The sequence below is a fragment of the Trichoderma camerunense genome (genome assembly GCF_050948025.1).
Source record: "Trichoderma camerunense strain CBS 138272 chromosome Unknown V8C40scaffold_11, whole genome shotgun sequence".
In the NCBI taxonomy this organism is placed as follows: domain Eukaryota; kingdom Fungi; phylum Ascomycota; class Sordariomycetes; order Hypocreales; family Hypocreaceae; genus Trichoderma; species Trichoderma camerunense.
Genome location: NW_028145359.1, coordinates 697,315 through 721,711, shown reverse-complemented (window position 1 = coordinate 721,711; position 24,397 = coordinate 697,315). Strand labels below are relative to the sequence as shown.

Here is a 24,397-nt window from a genome sequence, read left to right as displayed (position 1 = left end):
GAAACGCCGCGTCTCACTCAGCAGTTTGCAGTAGAGTCGACTCGGCAGACGCTTCCATGCGAAGTACCGAGTACGAAGCACAGTGTTGATACGACGTCTGACGGCCTCGGGAGTTCACGGTACCAGGTACTGCTCGTGTGCAATCCTTCCAGGTACTCGTACCTAAGGGACGAAATGGCCGACACGAATTACCTCAACAGAATCATGGCCATGCAGGCGCCATTGGCCCTGCTTGAAGGGCTCCTTGCATGCGGCGAGTTGGATTAGACATGCGAGCTCCGAAGGGCTGCATCGTGGACTTCTGGGCCATACATGTACATGTAGCATGTACCGCCTGTCACGTGCGCTGGAGCTACTTCTGGCAGCTTGGCCTGTCAAGTATCGTGCGACCCCTGTTTGGGCGCAGTGAGGGAAAATGCGTGGGTCGATGGGGTCAGAGGAATTCGCACGGGAAGTAAGCTGTCAGGTACTTGTGCTGTATTTCGTTGATGTAATGCCAGCAGTATACACTGAAGATGTGCCTTGTACTTGTCTACAGCATGATGTCACATCTACCGAACTGAGGCATTAATTGGTTTGTACTTATTGAATTGGGCCTTTGAGCCCGAATAGATAGAGAGAAAAAGAGACAGAGAGAACAGAGACAGATACAGAAACAGACGCGCAATCAAGGGGCATCTCGGAACCGGTTTGGCCCTGCGGCTGTAGGTACGAAATAGAGTTGTACCTTGGTTGCGCGGAAGTGCTAAAAACAGCCTGCTACCCACTTGGGATATGCGCGCATCTCCAGAAAAAAACGACCAGACGCCGATGTACCTTGTTGTACATATGATGTTCTTCCAGATGGAATACCTTGACCGTAGCATGGCGTGAGAAGGGTGTGATTGAACATGTTTCCATGGCAAGGACCCATGCCCGTCAATCTGTGCGTTTTGTTTTCCGAGAAATGATTTGTTTCCTGTCCTTGCATTCTTGCGCCCACGATACGAGTACTAGTACCTGCAACTCGTGTAATCCTATGACTGTACTTCGCTGATACAGAACGTCCGTGACAGGTGTCTGTACGTAATGGACACTGCCAAACCCTGGCACAGGCCAAAACACCTGCAAAGACCGAGGGGGTTGGAGAAGAAATCCCTAGGGAAAAAAGGGCAGACGGAGCGACATGCCGGTGACATGCAACGCTTCCTCAGCAGAGCCAACGTCAAACTCGGCATCTCAGCAGCAGCTTCTGCGCTAGTCTCGTCCCCCGTCATCCCTAACTCGACCAAGGTATAAGTTACGTAGCCTGGCCCCATCGGGGTTGTACCTTTTGCCGTGCGTTTGCCTTGCTTTTGCTCGTCTTTTTGCTTGTTTCTGCTCCCGGCACGCCGAACCCAGCGAGTACCGGCCCAGGTACCTGTACATCCGAGACATCCCTCTGACTGGCCCGCATCGCTCGGACCGGATCAACGCCAAACCTTGAAACTTGGCCAACAGTGCGGATTGGAAAAATCCTCACAGCCCAGCTTCTCTCTTCTGCATTGCACTCTGTACCTTGACTTAATCCATCTACAGAACATCTCTAGACCAAAGCGCCCCACGCCCCCCAAACGCGATTCACTGCCGGCACCTCGTGCTCTATCAACGACCTTCGTCGCTCGACTCTTTTTCCGCAGCTTCCACCGCCAGAGGAGAGACGCCGAAGCTCCCTCTCTGCCCCTCGCAACACTCTCACCAACCAGCCCTTTTTCCCCCTCGTGCAAAAAGGTCCGCGCCTTTCGCGTTCGCCACCGTGGCTCAACTCATCGCGATGCCGAATACCCCCCCGCCGGCGCTGCTGCCTCCGCCAGAGGGCATCTTCAGGACGTTTGATGACCTGATGGCCTCGGTCCAGCGCGTCGCAAAGGACCAGGGCTACGGCATCGTCAAGCTGCGCGCCTCCAACTATCGCGACGGCAAGCCCACCCGCTACGACCTCGTCTGCGACCGCGGCGGCGTCAAGTACAACAGCACCGCCAAGAAGCGCAACCCCTCGACGCGCAAGATTGACTGTCCCTTCCGTGCAAAGGCCGTCTGCGAGGTCCAGCTGGGCAACCAGTGGCGCTTCGCTTTGCAAGAACCAAGACACAACCACGAGCCGCGCGTCCCCTCCGGCACCCCCGGCCAGGAGAATGCTCCCTTGGCAACCTCCATCCGCTCCTTCACCAACAAGCTGGACCGCCTGAGCCACGACATGGCCCAGGGATTGATGCGCATCGAACAGCGGCTCGACAACATTGAGAAGCGCATGGAGAACATCGAGGCCCGCGCCGGCGGTTACGAGCCTCGCTTCCAGGCGATAGAACAACGGCTCCAGGGCATGGAAGGACCTCGCATGGACGGCATGGGTATGGACGATGTCGAATCACGCCTGTTGGCTTCCTCGGTCATGTAGTCCAACGCCGGGCCTCAGGCGTCTTCAACACAGCCGGAGTCGTCTTTGCAGCAGGAGTCGTCTTCGCAGTCGGGGTCGTCTTCGCAGTCGATTTCCGGCTAAAGCTTTTGACCCTCTATCGAAACCTGCTTTCCACAGCTGATTAGGCCGCGAGGCCTTGCCGAAAAACAAAAAACATATGATGTGCACGACAGACCGCCTCATCACAACAATCGCCCTACCCTTTTTTCTTTTCTCACTTCACTGGCTTGGTTCTGTTGAAATCTCTTTTGCGCACTGAAAAACGAAAACAAAAAAACACAAAACGCGGGCTTGGCCACGCATGACTATGGGTATTACCAGCGCCTCTCACGGCCTGGCTTGGTTCTGTTTTTGATAAAACAGCCCATGATGGCGGCAACAATCGGGGGAAACAAAGTTTACGGCTCACGGATGCGGGCTGTTACAAATCACAAGGATGGTTTTTGATGGAAATTTGGGGGTTTTACGGTGGCACACAACAAAGGGTGAACGAAGGCGTTCCGGTCGGCTGCTTTATAGTCGTTTCTTTTATGCGGTATATCTCCTTTGATATACCACTCCTGGTTTCTTTTTTTTCTTATTTTCCCACCCTCCATTTGACTCGTCTTTTTCTTTTTTTCTTGGTTCTGTATTTTTTTTTTAAGATTGTTGCTACGCTCAGGGCGCGCGCAAAGGGAAACTTTCTAGGGAGGAAGGGCGGCGGCGGCGGCGGACAAGTTTCTGTTTGGATGGCTGTGTCATGTTCTTTTTCGGAGGAATGCGCAGGGCAAGGAGCGCGGAAAAACAGAACCCTAGGGAAATAACTTGAGCTATATGAATCCTTGCAATTGTCTTTTTTTGTTCACCCTTGTTCTCGCTTTATGGCCTTGGCGACGATGTGGCTGATGGTGCTTGTTATCGCCTTTCCGTCTTTTTGTCTGTTGCCATATATTACGATGAGGCATATCATGATATGATGCCAGGCTTGTGAAGATGCCTTTGACTCATGACCCTTCTTCTTCACTAACTCACACTCACACCCCTTTCCGCCCTTCATCTATTCCGTACGTGAGGCTGAGTGGCTGTCTCATCTACAAAACGCGCTCACTCAAACTAGCCCCCAAATCCCCAAACCCACCGATTGGCTAGCCATCTCTTTGGTTCACGTCACGGCTCTTTTAACGCCTTGGCTAAAGGACCGTAACGTTCGCGCAGTCCTTGATACACCTTTTTTCTGAGCCCCCAAGTTTACGCAATCCATTTCTCTTCGAATTACCTAGATCCCGCGGAATCCGCGTAGCACAGCATACCTCGGCTAGTTCATGTCTAAAGGGAGGGGAGGGGGGGCCGAAAAAGAATCCTGGGAATATACATAATATGCGAACGGCTGGAGCTGGTCTGTGTGTGGCAGTAAGACTTGATACTAAAGTGTCGCACATGTTTCCTCGTCCTCCCGGCTCCCGAGGCAAGGCTTCCGTCCCTTTTTAGTTCATGCAGCAGCAGCCTCGTTTTATGCTTGGAGCAAGTAAGCGTTTTTGATCCAATGAGGATGAGAGAAATGTCTGCGAGAAGTGTGCGAGCGTTGGACTTTTTCTTTTCTATTTGTTTACTAAGGCGCTTTGGCCAAGTTTGAGGAGATAGACTTTTCGGCGGCTTTTCTTTTTAGGTGATTTAAAGGTGAATGGGTGTGGTTTTGTCCACCAACAGCATTGGCATTGGCATTGTAATGGCTTCTTTGGGGAAGGGGAGGTATATACGTGCTCACATGCGTGGTTTGAGGCTGTTGTTGACGCACTTGGGAGAGGTTAAAATTGCTGTGAAGGAATTCGTGATTGAGGGTTTTCTAGATGGTCTTGGGGGAGGTTAAAAATGCTGTGAAAGTTTTCTAACCACCCGTCTTTGAAACAGGTGTGCAGCAACGGCAGCGATAGCCTTGAGAGGAGTTAAAAATGCTGTGAAAGGCATTCTTTTCCTAGAAGGTGTGACGTCTTTTGGCGAATTACAGGCAGATAGGCTGATCTTGGAGTCTTCAGAAGGAGTTAAAAGCGCTGTGAGCGGAAGACCCCAATGTGGCGGTCCTAAATAAGTGGTTTTCGGGACTTGGGTTGAGTCAAAATGCCGTGAATGGTCTGCGCGAAGCACTCCCGCCATACAGAACTCGACAGATTAGAGGCTAATTTAGAGGGCCTTGGGAGATGTTAATTGCCGTGAACTGTCTCGGCTCTCATGGTACGGAAGTTGGCTCCTCTCAAGGGCATTTCTTGGCTTCCGCCACTTTACTCATGAGTTAGCAAAGGCTGTCACGAGTGTCTTGCTTCCCAGTATTTACAGAGATTGACGACCTTCTCTTTGGCTTAGAGTTGCTATTCTTGGTCAAGTGGCGCTTAGGACCGTCTTGCTATTTAAGTACCTAGATGGACATTGGTTTAATAAAGCCTGTAAGATATGGAATGTGATTGGTAAGGTCCTTCAACTAAGTGTCTTCTTCTTATAGGCTTGCCTCGAGGTTTCTCTGACTGGTTATACTAAAAGCTTGTTCAGGTGTGGATTACTTTGACGAACTAATATATCACTCTCTGTTGAATGATAATAATACGCCTGGAGCTAACTCATATGATGTCGTCGTTTCAGAGAACCGCCCTGTCTTGGGGAATATGAGCTTCTAATCAGAGCAGCACCCTCGTATTGGTGTTTCTCAAACTTGTCAACCAGTCATTATCCCGTATTGCAGTATATGTTACTGCTAGCTTTCAAGCACCCCAGCGCGGAATATCAAACAGCTGACGCCAAAGTGTAGGACATCATAAACATTCTGCTGCATAATCTATGGCAGACAGTGGCTAAAATACAATCGTATGCACCTGAAAATGCAAACCGTGACAGAAAACAAAATGAGAACGTGTTTCCAGAGTGAAACGCCTTTCAAAGCCTATACCACATGTCCAAGCTCTCCAGCTCCTGAGCAAAGCGTAAACAAACGAACCATTCAATCACGTGGAGCCTTCCTTGCGTGATGAGGCAGATGTATTTTCGGCTCTCCTTTTCCATGCAGAGGGATCCGTTGGAAGATTGCGTCTACTACCACTAATCCAGATAGAAGCATAAGGGTAAGAAGGTTCTCAGCGCATTCTCCATAAACCTCCAGCACGTTCCGTTCAGGCCAACCGCTTTCTTTCAGCCTCGCCAGAAGCCTTCCCGTATGGTCGACTAGCTCCAGCTTCAGATTTCCTCGATGGGAGCTCTTCACCCACCTGAGCTCGCCCTCATCGTAACCTTTCAGACCGAAGCTATTGCTATCGGCATCAATGGTGAGGGTGTATTCTTTGCCGCTCAACGTAAGGCGTATTTCTGGTGTAGACAAGAAGGATTGAGCATCTCCAACCAGGATATTGTCGGAGATGGGATGGTGGTATAGCTCAAGAAAGGGCTGGTCGAAGGCGTATATCTTAAAGGCATATATGGCGGACAAATAATACTGAATCTGTTCGTAGACCAGGACCGTCGAATTTTCTGTCTGGCTGCGTTCGATTTTGTAAACTCGCTTGGGTTGTGAAGCGACGCTCATAATGCCAATGTATCGTTATAAAGTTTTAAAAGGGAACTGTAGTGAATCAGCAGAAATGCGCAATACCATGAGGATATTATTCGCAAAAGTATTGACGGGATTGGCTGGTTTGGGATAATACACGTTTCGGGGGCAACTTGGTAGAACAGCATGGAGGAATAAAGTGCTGTAGCAGCTGGGGGAAAGTAACAACCAGAGACAGTAGAATGGACGGGCCTAGAGATGGCTGCTTCCCAAACGTTCCGTAACTTTGTTCGACGGGGGCAGACTCGAGTCAAGCACGAAGGACTTACACAGGCATGTAAGTCATTTATGCACGCATCTCTTGTCTGCTAGTTGATCTCCCAGATGCAGCCTTGAATGCGATTCTCCATTGATGAAAAGTGCCATGTTGAGTTCCAACAGTTTGCACGTAATAACTGTTATCATTGAGATTATTGTGGATAGTTGTGTACAAGAGTTGAGGCTTGGTTTATAAGATGGTAGTGACGGGCCATCTTTACATCGAGTCAATCTAAGGTACTTAACCACTTGTGCTTACAGGTACATGTGGATATGGCACTTCTTGGAGAGCATATGGTAGCACAGATAAAAACAAACCCAACTCTTTCTCGAGAGATCATCAAGAGTATCAGCGACTCTTTGTCGTTTTTATATTTTACAACTCGTCGAGACTGGTATATGTACGTACCTGCATGAGCCACAGCTGCCTCTTGCCCCAATCAAGGCGAGCGCCGCGCCACACCCGATATGGCTGTGATTGCCGCTGCACCGCTGTCCAATCAGAGCCCTGAGATGAGCTAATACAATGGGCCAGTGACCTCCAGGCTGCCTCGAGCGCTGTGAGCGGGAAATCGTCTTGACATCATTCACCACGAAGCCATCAGGAGGCGGATTCAGCCTTGCATTCAGCCTTCCTTTATTCTGCAGAGGATTCGATTCCTGGGGCTTGTTTAGTCGAAAGGATTGGTTACTGCAGTCATCACGTCATCACGTCATCACGTCTGAAAGAGAGGAAAATAGGCGCTCCAGCACCAATCCATCCACCAGAGAGGCAAACATTGATACCACCAAACAAGCAAAGCAACCAAAGCAACCAAACTGCATTACCAACACAACAAAATCATCATCCTGACTACCTACTCGAGCGTAGCACGGCAATCATCTTTCGACGGCGTCGTCTTTCCTCTCATCCCTCCCCACTGCCTGATTAGGCAATACGCAGCGCTCCCAATCAGCCGCCGCCATGCCAGGCGTGCCGACCTATCGCGGCTGCGATGCGTGCAGGAAGCAGAAGAAAAAGGTTCGTTTCAATTGCTCCGTCTAAGTCTGCTGTCTCCAAATGGAGTTGCAAGCCAATGGAAATGCTGGCCACATCACATCTCTGCCATCCGTGCCGCTAAAGCACCCTCCAGTGCGACATGGCCTCGCCCGCCTGTGCCCGCTGTTCGCGCCTAAACATTCCATGCATAGGGTGTGGCCAGCTGCGATACAAGTTCAAAGATCAAACGGATCTGCAGGTCGAGAGGTCGTCCAAAAAGGCCCGGAGCAGGACGTCTGGGAGCGGGAGTGGGAGCGGAAGCCCATCATCCATCGCCAGCCTCGTATCGAACAGGGATACCGCTCGATCTGGGGCCTTTGTTTCACTGCTGGATATCAACGACCCCAGCTATGACCTCGCCTGCTATGGCCCTTGGTTCAAGGATCTCCCGCGACGTCTGGGCACCAATGCAGCGCTGGATGCTGCGGTAGAGGCCATGGTAGGCTTCTACCCACACCTCCGCAGACATGACCAGTCGTCACTGTCCCGGGGATCTGTGGTGAAATATGTAAACGCACTACAGGCTTTGAGGACCTGTTTGAATGACCCGCAGAGTGCAAACAAGCCGGAGACGCTGTGTGCCGTCTATGTGCTAATGATTTGTCAAGTAAGATGCGCCCAAGTGACCCGCTTCTTTAAGCATGTACACTGACTGACATGGCTGTTTTCCGCCTTAAAGGGCTGGACGGGAAGAGATAGTGATCAGAAGATGAGCCATGGAGAGGGACTTGCACACCTGCTCGACGCAGCTGGGTCCAAGAGTAATCCGGACCCATTCGAAAAAAGTATACGTGATACCCTTTGTGTGCCTGTTGTAAGTGTCAATACCTCTTTATGTATAACAGTGGCTTACTTTGCATGGATGCCAGATTATAGAAGCCATCTTCAACCCAAAGATACGGCTGAGTCCTTATTTCTTGAACCTCAAGAAGCGCGCATTGGGCCCGGCTGCACCTCTTAGTAGCAGTGCCAAAAACTTCCTTAGTCTGGAACTCAGCAATCTTGCCAGGATCCCAGATTTGATCCGAGAGCCCGCCAAGTACAAGGACGACATTGCCGTGGCATATGAACGCATGCGCTATGAATTACCGCTGTTGAAAGGCGGCCTAGAAATGGCTGATACTCTCGCCTCCGAAACGCCGACGCGGGCGGCAACAAAGCTGCGTATTCAGTACCAAGTCTCTGTGGGCCTGCTGATGGGATGCGCACTGATTTATAATGGGTATCTACGTGCCTTTGGAATGGATGATGGGAGCATGGCTGAAGAGGCAAACGCGATGACCGACGACGCCATCAAGTTGGCACACGATGCTGCGCAATACAGGCCTCTAGGAGCCAGCTTCATACCGCTTTGCCTGATTCCAGGGTGGGCGGCTGCAGATAGTATTGAGATTCAGCAGAAAGTGGTTCAAGCATTGGAGGTTTATCAGGACGATTTTACCCCTCTCACAAGCAGGAGTTGGTATATCATGGCTTATTGGCTGAGAGGCGAAATGGACCTTATACGGAGCGGGTTCTGGACGTCGCCGCTGGAGAATTATAATGATAGACAGTGGGGGACGCTGATGCTCGATGAAAAAGGGGATGTGATTTGCGGCGACGAATCAAGACATTGGTTTTATTCTTGAAAGTAATTTGGGCATCGTGGGCTACGCATTTCGGGGGCTGCGTATTGGATATATTTGAAGCGTTGGCTTGTACACGACATATTGATAGACCGGATAGATGGTTGCTTTTGGATGGATATACACGAAGCTATGAATGAAGTGAAATGCCGAGAATTATTTATTTAATGCCCTGTCAATGTCATACTTAGAAACTCTAGCAAAGCCACTCGGGAAGTAATAGCCAATAAAGGCACCAAGTCAAGAGGAAGTTTGTGGATCATAGCAACGGAGGCTAACATTTGCCCGATACGGCAAGTTGCAGGGCTGCGTCATGGCTTCGCGTCCTCTCTCACATCGATACAATTTTATCACAGTAAGCATATCATTTCATTTTCTGGTCTTAAACCTCTTCAATGTTCACCATAAATATTATAGAGCAACCCTATTGTTTCAATTGCTTCACGATACAAGTACAGACCGCTGCTTCTAGAAACTCTGTGCGAACCCTCAGTTCCACTCAATCAGTCAGATGGAAGCTTAAAAGCAAAGGCGCACGTCAACCCACAGCCTCTCCGTTGTTTAATTCAGCCACCGGAATCCATCAAAAAGAGGCTCTGACGTGTAACAAACAGTCTGTACAAAAGCATTGTGCTTAGCAACAAGGAGGCGGAGCACCTGCGGGGTCCTGCAGCATCAGATCAGCATCAGCATCAGCATCAGCATCAGCGGGAAGAAACGCGGCATTCCGACCTACCTGATTCATCATCTCAAGATAACTTCATCAAGCCCTCACCGCTCACTTAGAGAAGAAGAAGAGTAGCCTGTCAAAATGGTTCCTCGCTCACGGGGTTGGTTCTGCCCATGCTCCTGCATAGGCGGGTCGTCGGACGATAACCAAGACCAGCACCAGCAACAGCCCGATGAGAATAACGAGTACGAGATTCGCCCTCCTCCTTTGAACCGGAGTTATATGAATGGCGTGTATTATCCCAATTGGCTGGTTTATAAGGATAAGACGCCGGCGACTCTTGATGTGGACAATATTACGCACGTGTTTTACGCTTTTGTTGGGTAAGTCCTGAGAATGTGTGAGAGTGTAAGAACAGTAGCTGATAACTATAGTGTTCATGAAGATGGCTCTCTTCGCGTGTGTTGCTATTAATGCCGACTGTGGATGTAATAGCTGACCTTGAAATAGTGGTTCGATGAGCACGCCGATATGGTCAAGGAAGTCGACGGAGAGAAAGGCGCTTTAGCTGCCCTCGCAAAGCTCAAACGCAATAACCCAAAACTCAAAACCATTGTGTCTATTGGAGGAGGCACTGGTAGCAAAGAGTTTCCAGCTTTAGCTGCCAGTCGCGATGCTCGGGAGACGTTTGCGCGGCAAGTCCGCCAGTTTTGTGACCGTCACGAAATTGATGGTGTTGATAGTAAGAAGCTCTAATTTCCACTGGCATAAACACGCTACTTACTGCTCTTTAGTTGATTGGGAACATCCAAAAGACGCCGAACAAGGTCGTAATTATGTGAAGCTTCTTCAGGAGTGTCGCAATGCACTACCCGAGCAAGACTATTTCCTCACCACAGCTCTTCCCGTTGGCCAATACATTCTCAAGCACATCGACCTCAATGCTGTGTCAAGACTTGTCAACTACATCAATCTCATGGCATACGACTTTACGGGTTCCTGGACAAGTGTATGCGGTAACCATGCACAGCTTCATTCACCCAGAGGCGGCCTCCAGTCTTCACATCCAGAGCTCAAATTATGCGCCACAGATGGTGTCGAATATGTTCTGTCTCGAGGATTTCCAAGCCGAAAGCTCGTTCTTGGGATCCCTGCCTACGCAAGGTACTTCCCTCGCGCCGAAGGCCCCGGCTGTTCTACAGAGCGTGCGGGAGAGATGGATTATTGCGAGATTCCGGATCAGTGGGTGAAGAATGCTGTGGTGGATGAGGGAGCCGTGGCGGCGTGGTATGTCGACTCAGGTAGGGACAAGGGATATATTACGTTTGATGTGCCACAGACTGTGTACATGAAGGGGAGATATGCGGCTCATCAAGCTCTTGGTGGGTTGTTTTACTGGACTGGGACGGGGGACAAGGGGGGAGAGCTGAGTTTGGTGGCTGCTGGGAAGAGAGGTCTTGATTTTTCATGATGGATATTTGGCTACTGTACCTTGCAGTGATGCAGTAGTACTATACTTATAGAGTAGTGATACATACAGTGTTATCAATGATTGTATGGCTGTGTTTTTGTGTGAGCTGAACTTTACTGCGCCATGAAGTGGGAATTTAGTGAATGCCGTGGCGTGTCGATAGTTCATTGTTGAAGACTTGGCGGTGAAAGGGTCCAAGGTAGAGAATACTCTAATTTTAACTCTAAATCAAGGCTTATTTTCTTGTTGCGTCATTGCGTAAGGGTCTAAAAGGTGCATTGATGCCTGGATCAGGTGCCTCACAGAGGGACAAAGAGATTCTGCCAAGAGGGTTGCGTGCCAAGAAGCCAATACGTCATAGAATGTAGATCAAGCAGCCATTCACTATAAGACCGATTTGGAAGCGAGGCGAGACATGGCGCTTTCTTCATAATTTCACGATAATCTTCTTTTAATGCCAAACATTTGAGCGTTTTGTTCAACTTGCTGCTGAAAATCTTCTGTAAGTCGCTTCACAATGCTGAGAGGGAGTTGACGCCAGCTACTAACTGCGGCAACCTAGTAATATTGTCTGTCTCTCGTCTCTTCTTCCAAAGAACAGCAAATAAATATCAACAACTTCTTCATAAAATACCCCAAAAATCGCAACCATGGGTCTGTTTTGGGCGAAGAATTTTGGAGGCCGTCACTTCGGCACGAGCGTCCACGCTGATCGACATGGAGTGCGTCGTGGGCCGTGGAGGTTTTCGCTGGGGAGATATTCCTGCTTCAAGAGTGGCTAAAGGGAGGCAGTTGGAGAATTCATGTGATGGTTTTGAGGGCTTAATTTGATGTTGTGATGACCCTGTGGTTCGAGGGTGGACTGAGCATTGACTTCGGTGTTTAATATGAAGGTTTCATTATGACAAGAACACTGTAGTAATACTACTAATTACGTTCTTATAACGAAAATACTAACCCTATGAAGACGAAACCCTCCATAGAATTCAACTAATATCCACCTGTCCCATTATTGACGCAAGATCGTCTACCTCAGTGGGTGGTCTTCGTAAAGTTCCTACCGGAAGAAGAGTCATTCGCGCAGTGTCCGTGTTTGAATCGGCTCTCTTTGAACTCGGAAAGGACCTTTCCGACACAATGTCAAATGCATCTTGGCGCACCCGTTCTTTCATTCTTTCCATCATCGTCTTTCTTTCATTCAACCCTTCTTCTCCTTGATGCGGAAACACATCGGGCAGACGCCAGCTGGGATACAAATTGCCATGAGAAGGCCGGTGCTCCACTCCCGACTCGTGTTCTTCAAAGTAATAGCTGCACAGTTTGCACGTCGGCTTACTGCAGCCGATATACTTCCAGTCGTTGAAGAATCTCGAAGGTGTAACTGGGCCTTGTTTCGAGATCCAATTCAGCAAGAGGACTTCTGCATGGACAATCGGATTGAAAGACGATTTACCAAACTCCTCTTTGATACGGTCGTCAAGATTGAACGTCTGGAGGTTACGTACAAATGTCCTAAATGTGTCGATTTCATTTCGTGTGCTTTTCATGCGGACGACGATGCCTTCTGCAGAGTTGCTCTTCTGGCGACCTGGCTTGCTCACCGGGCGGCTTGACGAGACAAAGGACACTGTGAAATCTTCAAAGAGATTGGGCCATTTGTCTTTGGCCATCAGGAAGAATTGAACCGATTGTTGGTAGGCAAGAATACGTCTGATGGCGTGGAGGAGGTTGGCCCAGCATTCCATGCTTGTGTATCCTACCATTCGGTTTTCGAGAGCACGCTCTTCGATTAATTCCCCAACTATGGTTTGCTCGATCTTGATGAGCTGCTTGATCGTCGTCTCACACAGATGAATATCTAGTTAAATGAACAAGGTCAATTAGCCATATATTGTCTTGCGTCTTAATATGGGAAACTTACAATCAGGTTCCGGATCGAATTTGTCCAAGCCATCGTTGGGAGAGGCGAGAATCTCTGTCAAACCCTCTGCAACTAGTTCATCTGCAGCCACCGTTAGGAGTAAGCAATCGCAATCAGGTCAAAATTATACATCCGTTACGTACTATTGTCTGTTCGTTCCGCCTCGCATTTTTCGACACAAAGCGCTGCTTGCTTCCGAAGCTCACGCAAGTAAAACGTAATTCGGTGGCGGTTGAAGCACAACACGCGATATAGCAGTGAATGCCTCGCCGCATCCTGATTTTCTCGGCCCTCAGGCGCCTGTCCAACCATGCGAAGGAGTGTTGTGACATATCTTGCCGTGCTTTGCAAGTCGCTGTCGGTTTGGCGATTCGCCGCAAAAATATAGTGAGCTTTATCAGGATCGCTTTGCTTCTTGAGGACGGCAAAGGAGGTGACGGTCTTCCCCAACTCTCCCCTTCTTCTATCACAGACGTGGCTGAGTTTATTCACAAAGGTGTAAAATAGCTGTCTGGGGTCCTGGATGTTGATGTTCTCTTCACGAGGACGCGGTACGGCCATGTCGCGAACAGCTTGAGTTAGAGCAAGAAGAAGCATGACGGGCTCAAAGAGCATGTAGCCGACCGAGGTCTTTAACTCGATCGGCTCCTCGTTTGTTTGGTCTAAGGGTAATGATGGATTGACTGTGTCGCTGCGAGACATGTTGTTGGATGAATACTTTGTTTTGATGTTTATTCAATTGACTACAAATGCATGCTTTGAATGCCTCATTTTTGACGACACTTGAGCAACTTGGCCAAGCTTGATATATACTACACAAGCCTTACGATAATTCTGCCTTGTCCTCGCAATCTGCACCGTTTTCGCTAGCATATATTCTCAATGCATCCAACAACAATGCATGTGTACATAGTCCCCATGTTGACAACGCCTATTCGCCAGCCTCGTTTGCGTCACCCGCGGCCTCTTGCAGAAGCCACCTCAAAACGAACCATTTAGAACCCCTGTAGATGCCAGAGGCCGCAGTTAATGAGGCCCAAATCTGCCAGAGGCCCGGTCACGCTCCATGCCGCGCGCATGTTGCTCCAATCAGAGGCCGCATCACGCAAGCAAGCTGCACGAACAATTGCTGTGTTGGCACGCTGAACTGCCCGATGTCTGAGGCAGTTTTATCCTCGCTTGGAGGGGAAAAGAGAGATTTACGCCTGATTTGGCTAGTATTACATAGACTGTCAAAAATGACGTCTGTTTTGCTGGCAGCTATCTAGATACTGCGTTGGATGTTGGATGAAGAACAACATCTATAAAATCCGCCTTGCCTCTCCCTTTCCCCTCCGTCTCTGTGTCGTCCTCAAAGGCCGCCGCGCAGGCTGTCGCTTGCGACATTAAAAGCAGTTTAAAAATTAAGATCTGCCACTTCTCCGTCAAAATGGACAAGGGAATCCAGCGCAGGAAGAAACGCGGTTCAGTGCCAGCAATCGGCAGCCCTCACAGACACAAGGTGAACCTTTCTCTATTATCCAAGCTCACAGCAATGATGCTCAAGATCTTTGCAGCTTCGGGAACTGCGCAGTCGTGCCATCCTCGAACAACTTACGTTCGATGGAGCTGCAAATATGCCTGATGATCACCTCGGTGTTGAAGCCGAATTATGCATGATGGATGTACCTCATATGGAGTCGTGGGTGCAGCCCGACAACGACTCTGATACACTATTCAACCCATCACAAACGAATGCATCCATGTCTGATGTCGATTTGGATATCATCAACGCATCACATCAGATATTTTACTCTGGAATAACTCCTGGACAGCCGTTAGGCTGCAATAACAATCTAGAGGGTCTCGATCTTTCTGCCACTTGGGATAGCCCCCAGTATTCCGAGATGGCATCACCCTCGTCGCAAGCAGAGAGTACTGGTCCATCAGATGCGTCTCTCTCTCCTACAGTTCCCGTCTGCCTGACTTAGTGGGGCCGATCTTTACATGAGCTCGGCCCCTGCCCCCCGGGGTTTGTTGGGCCTTGTCGGAAATTGTTTGAGAACAGAGACTTTTCTGGTCGTCATTGGACCACCGGTATTACAACAAACGATGAATTTGAAAATAACTTAACAGAATACTTAACGGCGAATGACATGTCGATATACGACTTGATAGCCGTCTCGAAGAACAATTTAGTAACGGAAACCTTGACCAACAATATATTATACAACCAAAGAATAAATAACATAACAAGCGCTTTTACTATAAATCAACAGAGATCAAACGATACAACAATGGATCATTACATGGCAAACTATCCTCAAGGCATGGGTTGGGGCAGCATCATGCCTGTCGATCCGGAAATGAGTACCGAGCCAGCACTTTTCAACACTGATGATGACAATTTTGATGATGAAGTGGAAAATTCTTCTACCGTCAGCTTTAATGACCCTTCATCAGACGTGAACCCCGCTGGTCAGTATTTTCTGTCAAGAGCTAGTCGTGATTGATGTCTAATGTCTTCTCAGGGGAACCTCGGCCAGGCTATAGATGGTGTTGCGACGATTGGAAGAAGCATGACGGCAATTTCAAGTAAACATTCCCTTCGTTACGCAGTGATATGGGATACAAAGCTAACTTATAGTTTCTCAACAGAAAGCCCCTGGATATACACAACAAACGGGTTCCATGTGAGGCGGGTAACCCTGGAGAGAGGCACTGCTTCAAACGGTTTGCAGATATTAAGGCACGAAACAGGCACTACTGGGTATACCACGAGGCTTGGGCGAAGGAGAACAATATCCCAATCGATAAATCTTTCTGCGAGCCCTGCAAGACATCATTTGCTAGGCGAGATTTCCTTTGGAGGCATATTAAGAAGTTTCATTCCAAAGAGTCTGAAGTGAAAAAAGGGAAGAGAGTGATTGACGACAAACATGAGATGGTTGAGGGTGATGGTGAGGAATACGCATGGGTTTGTCGTCTCAAGAATATAGAATAAATAGCACGGAGTACCGATAATATTACATTTCCTTTTATTTTAATTTATCTCGAATGCAGACAGCTTGGATGAAGGCAATTGAGAGCAGGAATCAAGATCGCGCTAGGTGCATGGTATTCATAAAAGCGGAAAATATGCATCAATACAGAATACCCCATTATCCACCACCACCACCCAGGCATCTTCAGCAGTAGCTCGTGAACGACAAGCTCATTCAGCACGTCCACTTTCATGAATCCAGCTTTATTTCCCATGAAGCAAACACGCGAACTCGCTTTCTAATTTCTAACGATGATTTAATTCTCAATTTTTCACGTCACGGGGTCAATCTACCGATCGCAGCTCTTCCCATAATTTAATCTCATGCCGCCATGGCCGTACTGACATTCACCCTCAGTGAAGAGGGTGTCACGGCGTTTCGAGATGCCCTCAACTGTCTGAGCAAATTCAGCGAGGATGTGTCCATCGAAGCGCGAAAGGATTCTGTAATGCCAAATTTCCCCTAATTTTCTCGATAATCTACTAGCAGCTGCTAACCTTGTGGACAGTTTTTCCTCTCCACAATGAACACTTCCAAGTCAGCCTACGCAAGCTTCCGGTTCGCAACCAGCCGCTTCTTTGGGCGCTACCAGTATCAGGGCACGGGGCCGTTTCAGGAGAAATTCTTTTGCTCCATGTACATACGAGTGAGATTCTCTACTCTAACCGGCAACGAGTCTCTCTAGCAATCTAATCGTCACTTTTAGGGCCTGGCCTCTCTCTTCCGCAGCAGATCTGGAGTAGAATCACGAAGCGAAGGGGACAAGCAGAGCATCATAGATCGCTGCGATGTCGCCATTGAAGATGGAGAAGGGGTCAAGAGCCGCTTCATTGCCCGGATCATCTTCCGAAATGGACTGACTGCTACGCACCGACTTCCCTTTGAAGTCAGCATGCCCGTACATGCAAAGTTCAACAAGCAGGAGGCTCTCTACCACTGGAGCATCTCGTCGAGAACCTTGAAGCAGCTTGTGGATCACTTTGGGCCCGGAACCGAGTACCTTGACATCAACACGGATGGCGATCATGTCAACTTCACTTGCTTTAGCGAGAAGACCATCAGCGATGATGGTAAGAGTATTAGTCTCTACATTCTCATGGGAACAAGCTAACTTGTGAGAATAGCGGTTCTTAAGAAACCTCTGCATACTTCGATTGCTGTCGAAACCGACGAATTTGACGATATTGACGTGGAAGATAAGCTTCAAATCGTCGTCTCCATCAAAGACGTTCGCGCAATCACACAGCACGCAGCCATCACCGGCAACGCGATTGTTGCCCGATACTCCCTTCCCGCAAGGCCAATGCAAATTTCCTACTCCGGCGATGCCATCTCATGTGAATTTCTCATCATGACAGTCGGCGAACGGGGAGGGAATCCCGAAAAGAGGACCAAAAAGGTCCGTAAAGGAGCTGCGAACAAGGGCAGCAACAGCATTAGCAAGGCTATGCCGCATTTAGAAGAGACTTCTCGTCGCGCAAGCTCAACGCCATCACAAACCATGGCCGATATTCAGCGGAAGCAAGCCGCATCGCCTTCCATGCCTCCACCATCATCGTCACGGCAACCACCAAATCCAACCCCACGACTGAGCGCTGCTAGAGCCAGTGCCTCGCGTATTGGAGCATTCGATTTCCGGCCTTCACAGAGGCCGCCGCCGCCAACACTCAGGTCGGAAAGTCTTTTTGTCGAAGACGAGGCATGGGAGCCTGTAAGAGACGACGATGAGGATGCCGATGAGGATGCCAGATTAGAATGGGACCACAGTGCAGATCCTGTAAGTTTCGCATTACCAATCGTTGAGATCGTGACTAGAGGCTAACGTAAGGAAGAATCCTTCTGTTTCGCACATGGGACGCGGGGATGATGTTCGACCCAGTGGTTATGAACCAACGGAGGAGGCGCAGCCCACGGCAGCAGAGTCGACATTTCTGGATCCTACTCAGAGACTATCCGATGTCCAAGGCCTGGCGTTGTTCCCCGACTAATCATCAAACAAAGAAGCATCGTGGTGTGCGTTGGTTTCCAGTTATCTGTGGTTTCAACTGGACGTGATAGATATCCAGCTAGTGGCACAGCCGGCACCTATGTTATCTATCTTACTTTCAGGAGGAATGAGCTTTGACGATGCAATCACGTTCCATCTTCCTTTGACGTCGTTATCTTCCACCTGTGGTCCGCAATTGCCATGTTCTCCCCAGCCCCACGACAAGACGTCGCCATCTGCTGTGAGAGCGACAACATGTTCACTGCCAATGGCCACTTTTTCGAGAGGGGGCAGATTTGATGGGGGGAGCTGGCCATGGTCGTCTCGTCCCCAAGCCGTCAAGCTTCCATCTTGACCTAGGATGTAAAAGTTGCCCCAGCTAGCTCCGACATCTTTCCAAGCCGGGGTTGCTGAAGGGGCTGTCGAAATTAAATCCCATTTATCTGAGCCTAGAACATGAATGTTCCCGCTGCCTGATTCTCCAAAAAGGCATGTAGATTCTTTAGCACAAACCGCTCTGACCACCTTGAATTTTATGCCCTCAATCTTACGGGGCGTGTAGACGACCGCGCTGGGCTCGCCAATCTGAGACTTGCGGCAGTTGCCCCAGCCGTAAACGTCGCCGTTGTCCAATACGACAACGACATGTCCCATGCACGCAGACAAGTCCACAATCTCTGTGCCGGCTGGGGGAAAGTCTTTGATCCTTGTTGCTGACGGTGTCCGTACAATCAACTCTCCCAGGCCCAGCTCTCCCTTTTGTCCTATGCCAAGGCTGAATACTTTGGTTCTCCTCCCCTGGTCATCTTTAGAAACGACAACAGAAGCTTCCCAAGTAGCCGCAACAAGAGCAATCTCCCCAATCTGTTCGTCACTCTCTTCCTTTGCAAGTCGAGCTTCCAAGAACACGGGAATATTTGGGAACGGCTTCAGTCCACATGCTCCACTAGCTGGATCTCCACTCCAGTACAGCTTGCCGGATTCTGTGAGAAGAAGAGTGTGATTCCCGCCGGCAACGACTTTGACGATGCGAGAGCTGGGCTGCTCGGGGTGGAAGAGAGCAGGTTTTGGTACGGAGACGTCTTCTTTGTGGCTGATGCCGAGTTGGCCGGATCCATTTGACCCGATGGCGTATATTGCTTCCATTTCTAGAGGGATAAAGACCTAAAGGAGAAGAAGAGAAGTAAAAAGATAAAGTGAAATGAGTTGATGAAGTCTCTCTCTCTCTCCCAGTGAATGACTTTGTAATCCGTGGATATTTGAAAGCTCGGATACTTGCATGGCCCTCCATCTCCACTCTCGGCACACGATATCGGACTATCAAGCTCCCCGACCCCACTAAGCCTTGCTTACTCATCTCTTTTTTTTTTCCAACCACATAAAGCATCTTCGCGCAAATATTTTTCTTCCTTTCCTATTCCCACAAACCCAGCCCTGATTTCTTCCTCGCCTTCCACCGAAGCAGGAAAAATCCAGCAAAAGACGAATCAAGTCTTTTGTTTCTGGGCGACAGCAATTGGGGGACCCTCTGCTTCAGGAATCCCCGTCGAGCAGCAGGGCCGCAATGGCTTCGGCACAGTCACAGTCCAGCGTCCCGGCGGGGATGGAAAACTTCACCGTCGGGCTGATTGGCATGGGCGACATGGGCAGGATGTACGCCGAGAGACTGTCGGAAGCTGGCTGGAGGTGAGTTTTTGCGTCTTGAGAATGGATGCTTTTTCTCCGCCTCTGGCAGATTTCTCTTTTGCAGGTAAGCATTTGCTTTTTTTCCTTTCTCCTCTCTGGCGCGTCTTTTACCCTTTTTCGTGATGACATGAGCGCATTTGGCTCGAGTATTGCGCAGGGACGCCTGTCCCACCGTTATGGTGATCAGAACCGGACCTGTGCTTTCAGTGATGAAAATGCTAGCTACCTTACTTTTACTTGTCTGAAAAAAACCATCCCCTTTACACTTTTTGTTGTTTTCGACTTGTCTTCAAAAAATTTCACAAAGCGGAGAAAGCTAACAGTCGAAAAAGATTTTAGAGAAAAACCTTGCAATTGGTGTCCCATTTGTTTTCCCACGTAGACGCTCGCCGTACCCAAAGACAGACCGAGTAATTAACGGTGCAAGTTTAGAATCCTGGCGTGCGACAGAGAAGATAGATACGATAGCCTTAAAGAAAAATACAATGGCAAAGTACGCACTGCGCTGCCTCGTTTCCACTGCAATGATGTTTTCTCTTGTTCTTTCTTCTTTCCATCGTGACAAAGTCGGATGCTGAAGCCTGTCTCTCCGTCTAGAAGAACATTGAGATTCTGCGCAACGGCCACCTCGTATCCCGCGCGAGCGACTACATCATCTACTCGGTCGAGGCGGCCTTTATTGATCGAGTGATTGCTCAATATGGACCCTGTATGCTATGCCCATCGCATCTCATGATTCTTCAATATTATACCAGCAGCCAACTAACTGACGCTCATGATGCCGTCTAGCAACAAAGATGGGCGCCATCGTCGGCGGCCAAACCTCCTGCAAATCCCCCGAGATCGAGGCCTTTGAAGCCCATCTCCCATCAGACGTCTACATCGTCTCATGCCACTCCCTCCACGGCCCCGGCGTCGACCCCCAGAACCAGCCCCTGGTCCTCATCCAGCACCGCGCGCCAGATGAAGCCCTGCGTAAAGTCGAAATCGTGCTCAGCTGCCTCAAATCGAAATACGTCCATCTCACAGCCCAGGAGCACGACCGCATCACGGCAGACACTCAGGCTGTGACACATGCCGCGTTTCTCTCCATGGGCAAGGCGTGGCACGCAAATAGACAGTATCCTTGGGAGCTCAGCCGGTATGTCGGCGGTATTGAAAACGTCAAGATGAACATTATGCTGCGCATCTACTCGCAGAAGTGGCACGTCTACGCCGGCCTAGCGATTCTCAACCCTGAAGCCCGGAAGCAGGTCTCTCAGTACGCAAAGTCCACCACCGAGCTCTACAAGCTCATGCTCGAGGGCAACTTTGACGACTTAAAAGCCCGCATCTACGGCGCCCGCGACCGCGTCTTCGGCGCATCCAAATCATGGGCCTCACGTCCACTCCTCGAGCCCTCCATCCTCACAGCCTTCTCTCTCGGCACACCCACCCCCGAAGAACCCGCCCGTCCAAACAACCACCTCTCCCTCCTCGCAATGGTCGACTGCTGGGCGGCCCTCGGCATCGTCCCCTACGACCACATGCTCTGCAGCACGCCCCTCTTCCGGCTGCGCCTCGGCGTGACGGAGCATCTCTTCCGCAACACGGAGATGCTCGACGAGACGCTCCGGACGGCGGTGGACGATAAGAGGTACCGAAGTGATGATTTGGAGTTTACGTTTGCGGCGAGGGGGTGGGCGGAGTGTGTTACGCTGGGGCACTTTGAGACGTGGGAGAAGAGGTTTGTGAGCACGCAGGAGTTTTTCCAGCCGAGGTTTGCGGATGCGAAGAAGGTTGGGGATGAGATGATGAAGAAGGTGCAGGCGAGTATGGATGAGGCCTTGAAGATGGAAGATAAGTGATGGAATGTGATGATATGCTACTTCTTAGATGTAGTAATGAACATAATTCTGAGGTTTAATGTACATTTCATTGTTCATGTTTTCATTACCGAAAGCTATATGTATTGACAGTATTGTTAAACTCTCATATAACGTATAGTGAATACACATAATCTTATTCACTATCATTGCTCCAGCTTTCTAGCCATTTTGAAGAATCCAAGGTGTCTGGATGCCGCAGGCCAAGAACTCGCTGGCGTCTCTGGAGACAGTCTTTCATTAGCGCCAGAGCATCTTCACGTCGACCTTGGTCCTTCCAGATAACTGCGAGATTACTCATGCTGGCCAGTGTGTCTGGGTAGTCGGCTCCAATCGTAGTCTTGCGAGCCATTAGCACTTGCACCTGTAGCTTCTCAGCCTCATCTAATCGGCCTTGCTGCCAATATGTTGATGCAAGGTTGCTCATGCTGATGAGTGTATATGGATGGTTAGCTCCGAGTGTAACTTTGTGAGCTTCTAGTACTTGTACCCGTGGCTTCTCAGCTTCATCCCATCGACCTTGGTCCCCATATGTCGTTGCAAGGTTGCCTATGCTTATGAGTGTATTAGGATGATCGGCTCCGAGTTTGGCTTTGCGAGCCTCTAGCACGTGCATATCTAGCTTTTCAGCCTCATCCCATCGGCCTTGCCTATTATATGTTAATGCAAGGTTGCTCATGCTGCTCAGTGTATCAAGATGATCGGCTCCGAGTATAACTTTGCAAGATTCCATTACTTGCACCTGTAGCTTTTCAGCTTCGTCCCATCGGCCTTGCCTATTATATGTTATTGCAAGGTTGTTCATTCTCTTAAGTGTATCAAAATGATCGGCTCCGAGTGTAACTTTGCAAGATTCTATTACTTGCACCTGTAGCTTTTCAGCTTCGTCCCATCGGCCTTGCTTCGAATATGTTGATGCAAGGTTGTTCATGCTTGTAAGTGTATTAGGATGATCGGCTCCGAGTGTAACTTTAACAGCTTCCATTACTTGCACTTGTAGCTCTTCGGCTTCGTCCCAATGGCCCTGGTCGAATTTTATTGATGCCAATAACGACATACTTTGTAAAGTCCACCCATGCTCCTTTCCAAACGTGCTCTCGCGCGCCTGCTTAGATTTAAGCACCATTCGCTCTGCAATATTGTATTTTCCTTGTTTACGCGCATAGTCTCCTCCATTATAACACAGAGTCGCCCATTGTTTCAGGGAATCCGCATTCGGTCGGTAATCAAGGGCCACCTGAACATGTGCAAAGAGGTCTTGGCAAATCGCCCAGTTCTCATAATCTGCTTCTGGGAATGATGCTCCCATTCGTGTAATGTACTGCTGCATAAACGTCTCGTACAGTCGAAAAGCTTTCAGCCAACTTTTAATTGACAGCTGTACGAGTCTGTGCATCTCAAACCTGTCGCCCTCTTCGCTCACAGCAATAAGGCAGAAGTTCTTCAGAATTAAGATGTCCTCTTCAAACCCGCTTTCAATATCGCTATCAGAATCCTCGCTGGTCTCGGATCTTGGGTTTTCGTTTCCATCAAGATTGATGCTTCGCATCTTGAAATCTTTAAGCACCCACTCGGGAATGCCTTGTCTATCGAAGAAACTCATAAGCGACAGCAGATCCGCGGCCGATTGTTGCCTCGAGCGAATGTGATCGAATGACATTGCCCATGTTCTGAGGACTGTGTTCGATGTTTCCTCGTCCCGCCCTATATCATTTGCTTCGTACTTTAAAAGCTTCATGCTTTCTCGTTCGCTCTTTCGAAATTCGGCGAGATATTTCTCAATCGAACTCCGCGGCTTTCTTGCTTGTATATAAGCAGCAGCCTGGCTGATAGCCAACGGTATACATTCCAGTGCCTTGACCAGATCTTCTGCCAAACCCGCATCCGAAGGCGACAAAGGCGACCCCATCTTCCTCTCAAAGAGAGTAAGTGCATTCGTCTCTGACATTGTCTCAACGTCAATTATGTGCGTGTATCCCCCGGTCAGTTTAGTAGCAAGGCTTCTGTTGCGCGTGGTAAGGACAATGGATCCGTTTCGAGTCTTGGGAATATATGCTGCTAATGACCGCTTGCCATGGCCACTTTCATCTGCGCCATAGAGCACCTCAGTATCATCGGCACTATCAAGGATGATAACCCATCTGCCGTTATGTTCGATGGACAGCCAGTTTTTCACAAGAAGCGGTATATCAGCCTGAGGTTGCTTCCGCTCAGGTAATTTTACGGCGTCGGCAATCAACCTAAAGCCTTCTTGAACACGCTCCTGTGTAGCTGCATGGATCCAGAAAATCCAGATGTTCTTATGCTGTTCAGCGAATCTGTAGGCGAATTCGATGGCCAGCTGCGATTTGCCAACACCACCAAGGCCCACGAGCGCCACTCGACCAGCCGGCTCCAAGCAGCGCGCTGAAATCTGTTCGATAATGTCTCCTCGGTTGACGAAATCGGGGTCACGACCGAAAGGGATCAATGGGAAAGGCTCTGGTTGGGTTTCTCGTCGCTCTGTCGATAGTTAGCCTGGCTCGGCCTTGGAGGGCGTAATCTCTGTACCCTGGGGGTAGTTGAACACATTGTTAATATCGCCTTGATGGATTGTGTTATGATCACCAATCTTATTATTGTTAACATTGCGGGAATTCGTCGTGACTGAACTCATTATGATGAAAATATGCAGAAGCAAATAGGATGAAGGTGTCAGTAGTCCATATTGTTAGAGATGAAGCGTTGGGCACAGCCTTGGCTTGCATCTTTGACAAGTCGCCTAACCCCTCACATTACAAGGCGACCAATAAACAGCGTCGATTATATAACTCATTCTATTTACAGAAGATATATAGCAAGACGGTA

The 24,397-nt window shown here is 49.3% G+C and overlaps 11 protein-coding genes across 11 annotated transcripts; 7 read left to right on the top strand and 4 right to left on the bottom strand.

Annotated features, from left to right (window-relative positions):
* The first annotated feature begins 1,629 nt into the window (after positions 1 to 1,629).
* Positions 1,630 to 2,650, top strand: V8C40DRAFT_36170 (uncharacterized protein). The gene has a single exon (XM_083222890.1). The coding sequence runs from the start codon at positions 1,793 to 1,795 to the stop codon at positions 2,414 to 2,416; it is 624 nt and encodes a 207-aa protein (XP_083072104.1). The 5' UTR covers positions 1,630 to 1,792; the 3' UTR covers positions 2,417 to 2,650.
* Positions 2,651 to 5,333: 2,683 nt separating this feature from the next.
* Positions 5,334 to 6,371, bottom strand: V8C40DRAFT_36165 (uncharacterized protein). Its single transcript, XM_083222889.1, has 2 exons — positions 6,275 to 6,371; positions 5,334 to 6,017 (listed from the first exon to the last, which is right to left on the bottom strand). Exon 2 carries the CDS (start codon positions 5,979 to 5,981, stop codon positions 5,403 to 5,405), a length of 579 nt encoding a protein of 192 aa, XP_083072103.1. The 5' UTR covers positions 5,982 to 6,017; positions 6,275 to 6,371; the 3' UTR covers positions 5,334 to 5,402.
* Positions 6,372 to 6,846: 475 nt separating this feature from the next.
* Positions 6,847 to 9,083, top strand: V8C40DRAFT_248037 (Zn(II)2Cys6 transcription factor domain-containing protein). Its single transcript, XM_083216452.1, has 4 exons — positions 6,847 to 7,284; positions 7,397 to 7,909; positions 7,982 to 8,116; positions 8,172 to 9,083. Exons 1-4 carry the CDS (start codon positions 7,228 to 7,230, stop codon positions 8,928 to 8,930), a joined length of 1,464 nt encoding a protein of 487 aa, XP_083072102.1. The 5' UTR covers positions 6,847 to 7,227; the 3' UTR covers positions 8,931 to 9,083.
* Positions 9,084 to 9,738: 655 nt separating this feature from the next.
* V8C40DRAFT_275448 (glycoside hydrolase superfamily) lies at positions 9,739 to 11,068 on the top strand (the record flags this gene model as incomplete). Its single annotated transcript, XM_083220712.1, has 4 exons — positions 9,739 to 9,980; positions 10,032 to 10,056; positions 10,108 to 10,339; positions 10,392 to 11,068. The coding sequence occupies 4 exons, from the start codon at positions 9,739 to 9,741 to the stop codon at positions 11,066 to 11,068; spliced, it is 1,176 nt and encodes a 391-aa protein (XP_083072101.1).
* A 933-nt stretch (positions 11,069 to 12,001) lies between these two features.
* V8C40DRAFT_248031 (nucleic acid/nucleotide deaminase domain-containing protein) lies at positions 12,002 to 13,753 on the bottom strand. The gene is made up of 3 exons (XM_083216451.1): positions 13,133 to 13,753; positions 12,990 to 13,070; positions 12,002 to 12,926 (listed from the first exon to the last, which is right to left on the bottom strand). The coding sequence occupies exons 1-3, from the start codon at positions 13,689 to 13,691 to the stop codon at positions 12,055 to 12,057; spliced, it is 1,512 nt and encodes a 503-aa protein (XP_083072100.1). The 5' UTR covers positions 13,692 to 13,753; the 3' UTR covers positions 12,002 to 12,054.
* A 585-nt stretch (positions 13,754 to 14,338) lies between these two features.
* On the top strand, positions 14,339 to 15,042 carry V8C40DRAFT_36086 (uncharacterized protein). Its single transcript, XM_083222888.1, has 2 exons — positions 14,339 to 14,490; positions 14,546 to 15,042. The coding sequence occupies exons 1-2, from the start codon at positions 14,419 to 14,421 to the stop codon at positions 14,957 to 14,959; spliced, it is 486 nt and encodes a 161-aa protein (XP_083072099.1). The 5' UTR covers positions 14,339 to 14,418; the 3' UTR covers positions 14,960 to 15,042.
* Positions 15,043 to 15,265: 223 nt separating this feature from the next.
* On the top strand, positions 15,266 to 15,972 carry V8C40DRAFT_266935 (uncharacterized protein; the record flags this gene model as incomplete). The annotated part of the gene is made up of 3 exons (XM_083219808.1): positions 15,266 to 15,446; positions 15,500 to 15,563; positions 15,627 to 15,972. 3 exons carry the CDS (start codon positions 15,266 to 15,268, stop codon positions 15,970 to 15,972), a joined length of 591 nt encoding a protein of 196 aa, XP_083072098.1.
* Positions 15,973 to 16,187: 215 nt separating this feature from the next.
* Positions 16,188 to 18,447, top strand: V8C40DRAFT_248026 (Rad9-domain-containing protein). Its single transcript, XM_083216450.1, has 5 exons — positions 16,188 to 16,457; positions 16,521 to 16,658; positions 16,719 to 17,082; positions 17,137 to 17,789; positions 17,845 to 18,447. The coding sequence occupies exons 1-5, from the start codon at positions 16,344 to 16,346 to the stop codon at positions 17,998 to 18,000; spliced, it is 1,425 nt and encodes a 474-aa protein (XP_083072097.1). The 5' UTR covers positions 16,188 to 16,343; the 3' UTR covers positions 18,001 to 18,447.
* V8C40DRAFT_36062 (regulator of chromosome condensation 1/beta-lactamase-inhibitor protein II) lies at positions 18,028 to 19,269 on the bottom strand. Its single transcript, XM_083222887.1, has one exon. It carries the CDS (start codon positions 19,143 to 19,145, stop codon positions 18,054 to 18,056), a length of 1,092 nt encoding a protein of 363 aa, XP_083072096.1. The 5' UTR covers positions 19,146 to 19,269; the 3' UTR covers positions 18,028 to 18,053.
* Positions 19,270 to 19,563: 294 nt separating this feature from the next.
* V8C40DRAFT_266932 (prephenate dehydrogenase (NADP(+))) lies at positions 19,564 to 21,532 on the top strand (the record flags this gene model as incomplete). Its single annotated transcript, XM_083219807.1, has 4 exons — positions 19,564 to 19,685; positions 20,118 to 20,178; positions 20,283 to 20,394; positions 20,475 to 21,532. The coding sequence occupies 4 exons, from the start codon at positions 19,564 to 19,566 to the stop codon at positions 21,530 to 21,532; spliced, it is 1,353 nt and encodes a 450-aa protein (XP_083072095.1).
* A 77-nt stretch (positions 21,533 to 21,609) lies between these two features.
* Positions 21,610 to 24,347, bottom strand: V8C40DRAFT_35993 (uncharacterized protein). The gene is made up of 2 exons (XM_083222885.1): positions 24,101 to 24,347; positions 21,610 to 24,052 (listed from the first exon to the last, which is right to left on the bottom strand). The coding sequence occupies exons 1-2, from the start codon at positions 24,204 to 24,206 to the stop codon at positions 21,687 to 21,689; spliced, it is 2,472 nt and encodes an 823-aa protein (XP_083072094.1). The 5' UTR covers positions 24,207 to 24,347; the 3' UTR covers positions 21,610 to 21,686.
* Between the last annotated feature and the right edge of the window lie 50 nt (positions 24,348 to 24,397).

Coding starts and splice junctions, on each gene's coding strand:
- V8C40DRAFT_36170 (XM_083222890.1), top strand. CDS start 1,793: ATGCCGAATACCCCCCCGCCGGCGCTGCTGCCTCCGCCAGAGGGCATC.
- V8C40DRAFT_36165 (XM_083222889.1), bottom strand. CDS start 5,981: ATGAGCGTCGCTTCACAACCCAAGCGAGTTTACAAAATCGAACGCAGC.
- V8C40DRAFT_248037 (XM_083216452.1), top strand. CDS start 7,228: ATGCCAGGCGTGCCGACCTATCGCGGCTGCGATGCGTGCAGGAAGCAG. Junction 7,910..7,981: donor ATGTGCTAATGATTTGTCAA/GTAAGATGCGCC, acceptor TCCGCCTTAAAG/GGCTGGACGGGAAGAGATAG. Junction 8,117..8,171: donor ATACCCTTTGTGTGCCTGTT/GTAAGTGTCAAT, acceptor CATGGATGCCAG/ATTATAGAAGCCATCTTCAA.
- V8C40DRAFT_248031 (XM_083216451.1), bottom strand. CDS start 13,691: ATGTCTCGCAGCGACACAGTCAATCCATCATTACCCTTAGACCAAACA. Junction 13,071..13,132: donor GGCGGAACGAACAGACAATA/GTACGTAACGGA, acceptor CGGTGGCTGCAG/ATGAACTAGTTGCAGAGGGT. Junction 12,927..12,989: donor ATTCGATCCGGAACCTGATT/GTAAGTTTCCCA, acceptor TCATTTAACTAG/ATATTCATCTGTGTGAGACG.
- V8C40DRAFT_36086 (XM_083222888.1), top strand. CDS start 14,419: ATGGACAAGGGAATCCAGCGCAGGAAGAAACGCGGTTCAGTGCCAGCA. Junction 14,491..14,545: donor GCAGCCCTCACAGACACAAG/GTGAACCTTTCT, acceptor AGATCTTTGCAG/CTTCGGGAACTGCGCAGTCG.
- V8C40DRAFT_248026 (XM_083216450.1), top strand. CDS start 16,344: ATGGCCGTACTGACATTCACCCTCAGTGAAGAGGGTGTCACGGCGTTT. Junction 16,659..16,718: donor TTTGCTCCATGTACATACGA/GTGAGATTCTCT, acceptor CGTCACTTTTAG/GGCCTGGCCTCTCTCTTCCG. Junction 17,790..17,844: donor GGGACCACAGTGCAGATCCT/GTAAGTTTCGCA, acceptor AACGTAAGGAAG/AATCCTTCTGTTTCGCACAT.
- V8C40DRAFT_36062 (XM_083222887.1), bottom strand. CDS start 19,145: ATGGAAGCAATATACGCCATCGGGTCAAATGGATCCGGCCAACTCGGC.
- V8C40DRAFT_35993 (XM_083222885.1), bottom strand. CDS start 24,206: ATGAGTTCAGTCACGACGAATTCCCGCAATGTTAACAATAATAAGATT. Junction 24,053..24,100: donor TGTGTTCAACTACCCCCAGG/GTACAGAGATTA, acceptor AACTATCGACAG/AGCGACGAGAAACCCAACCA.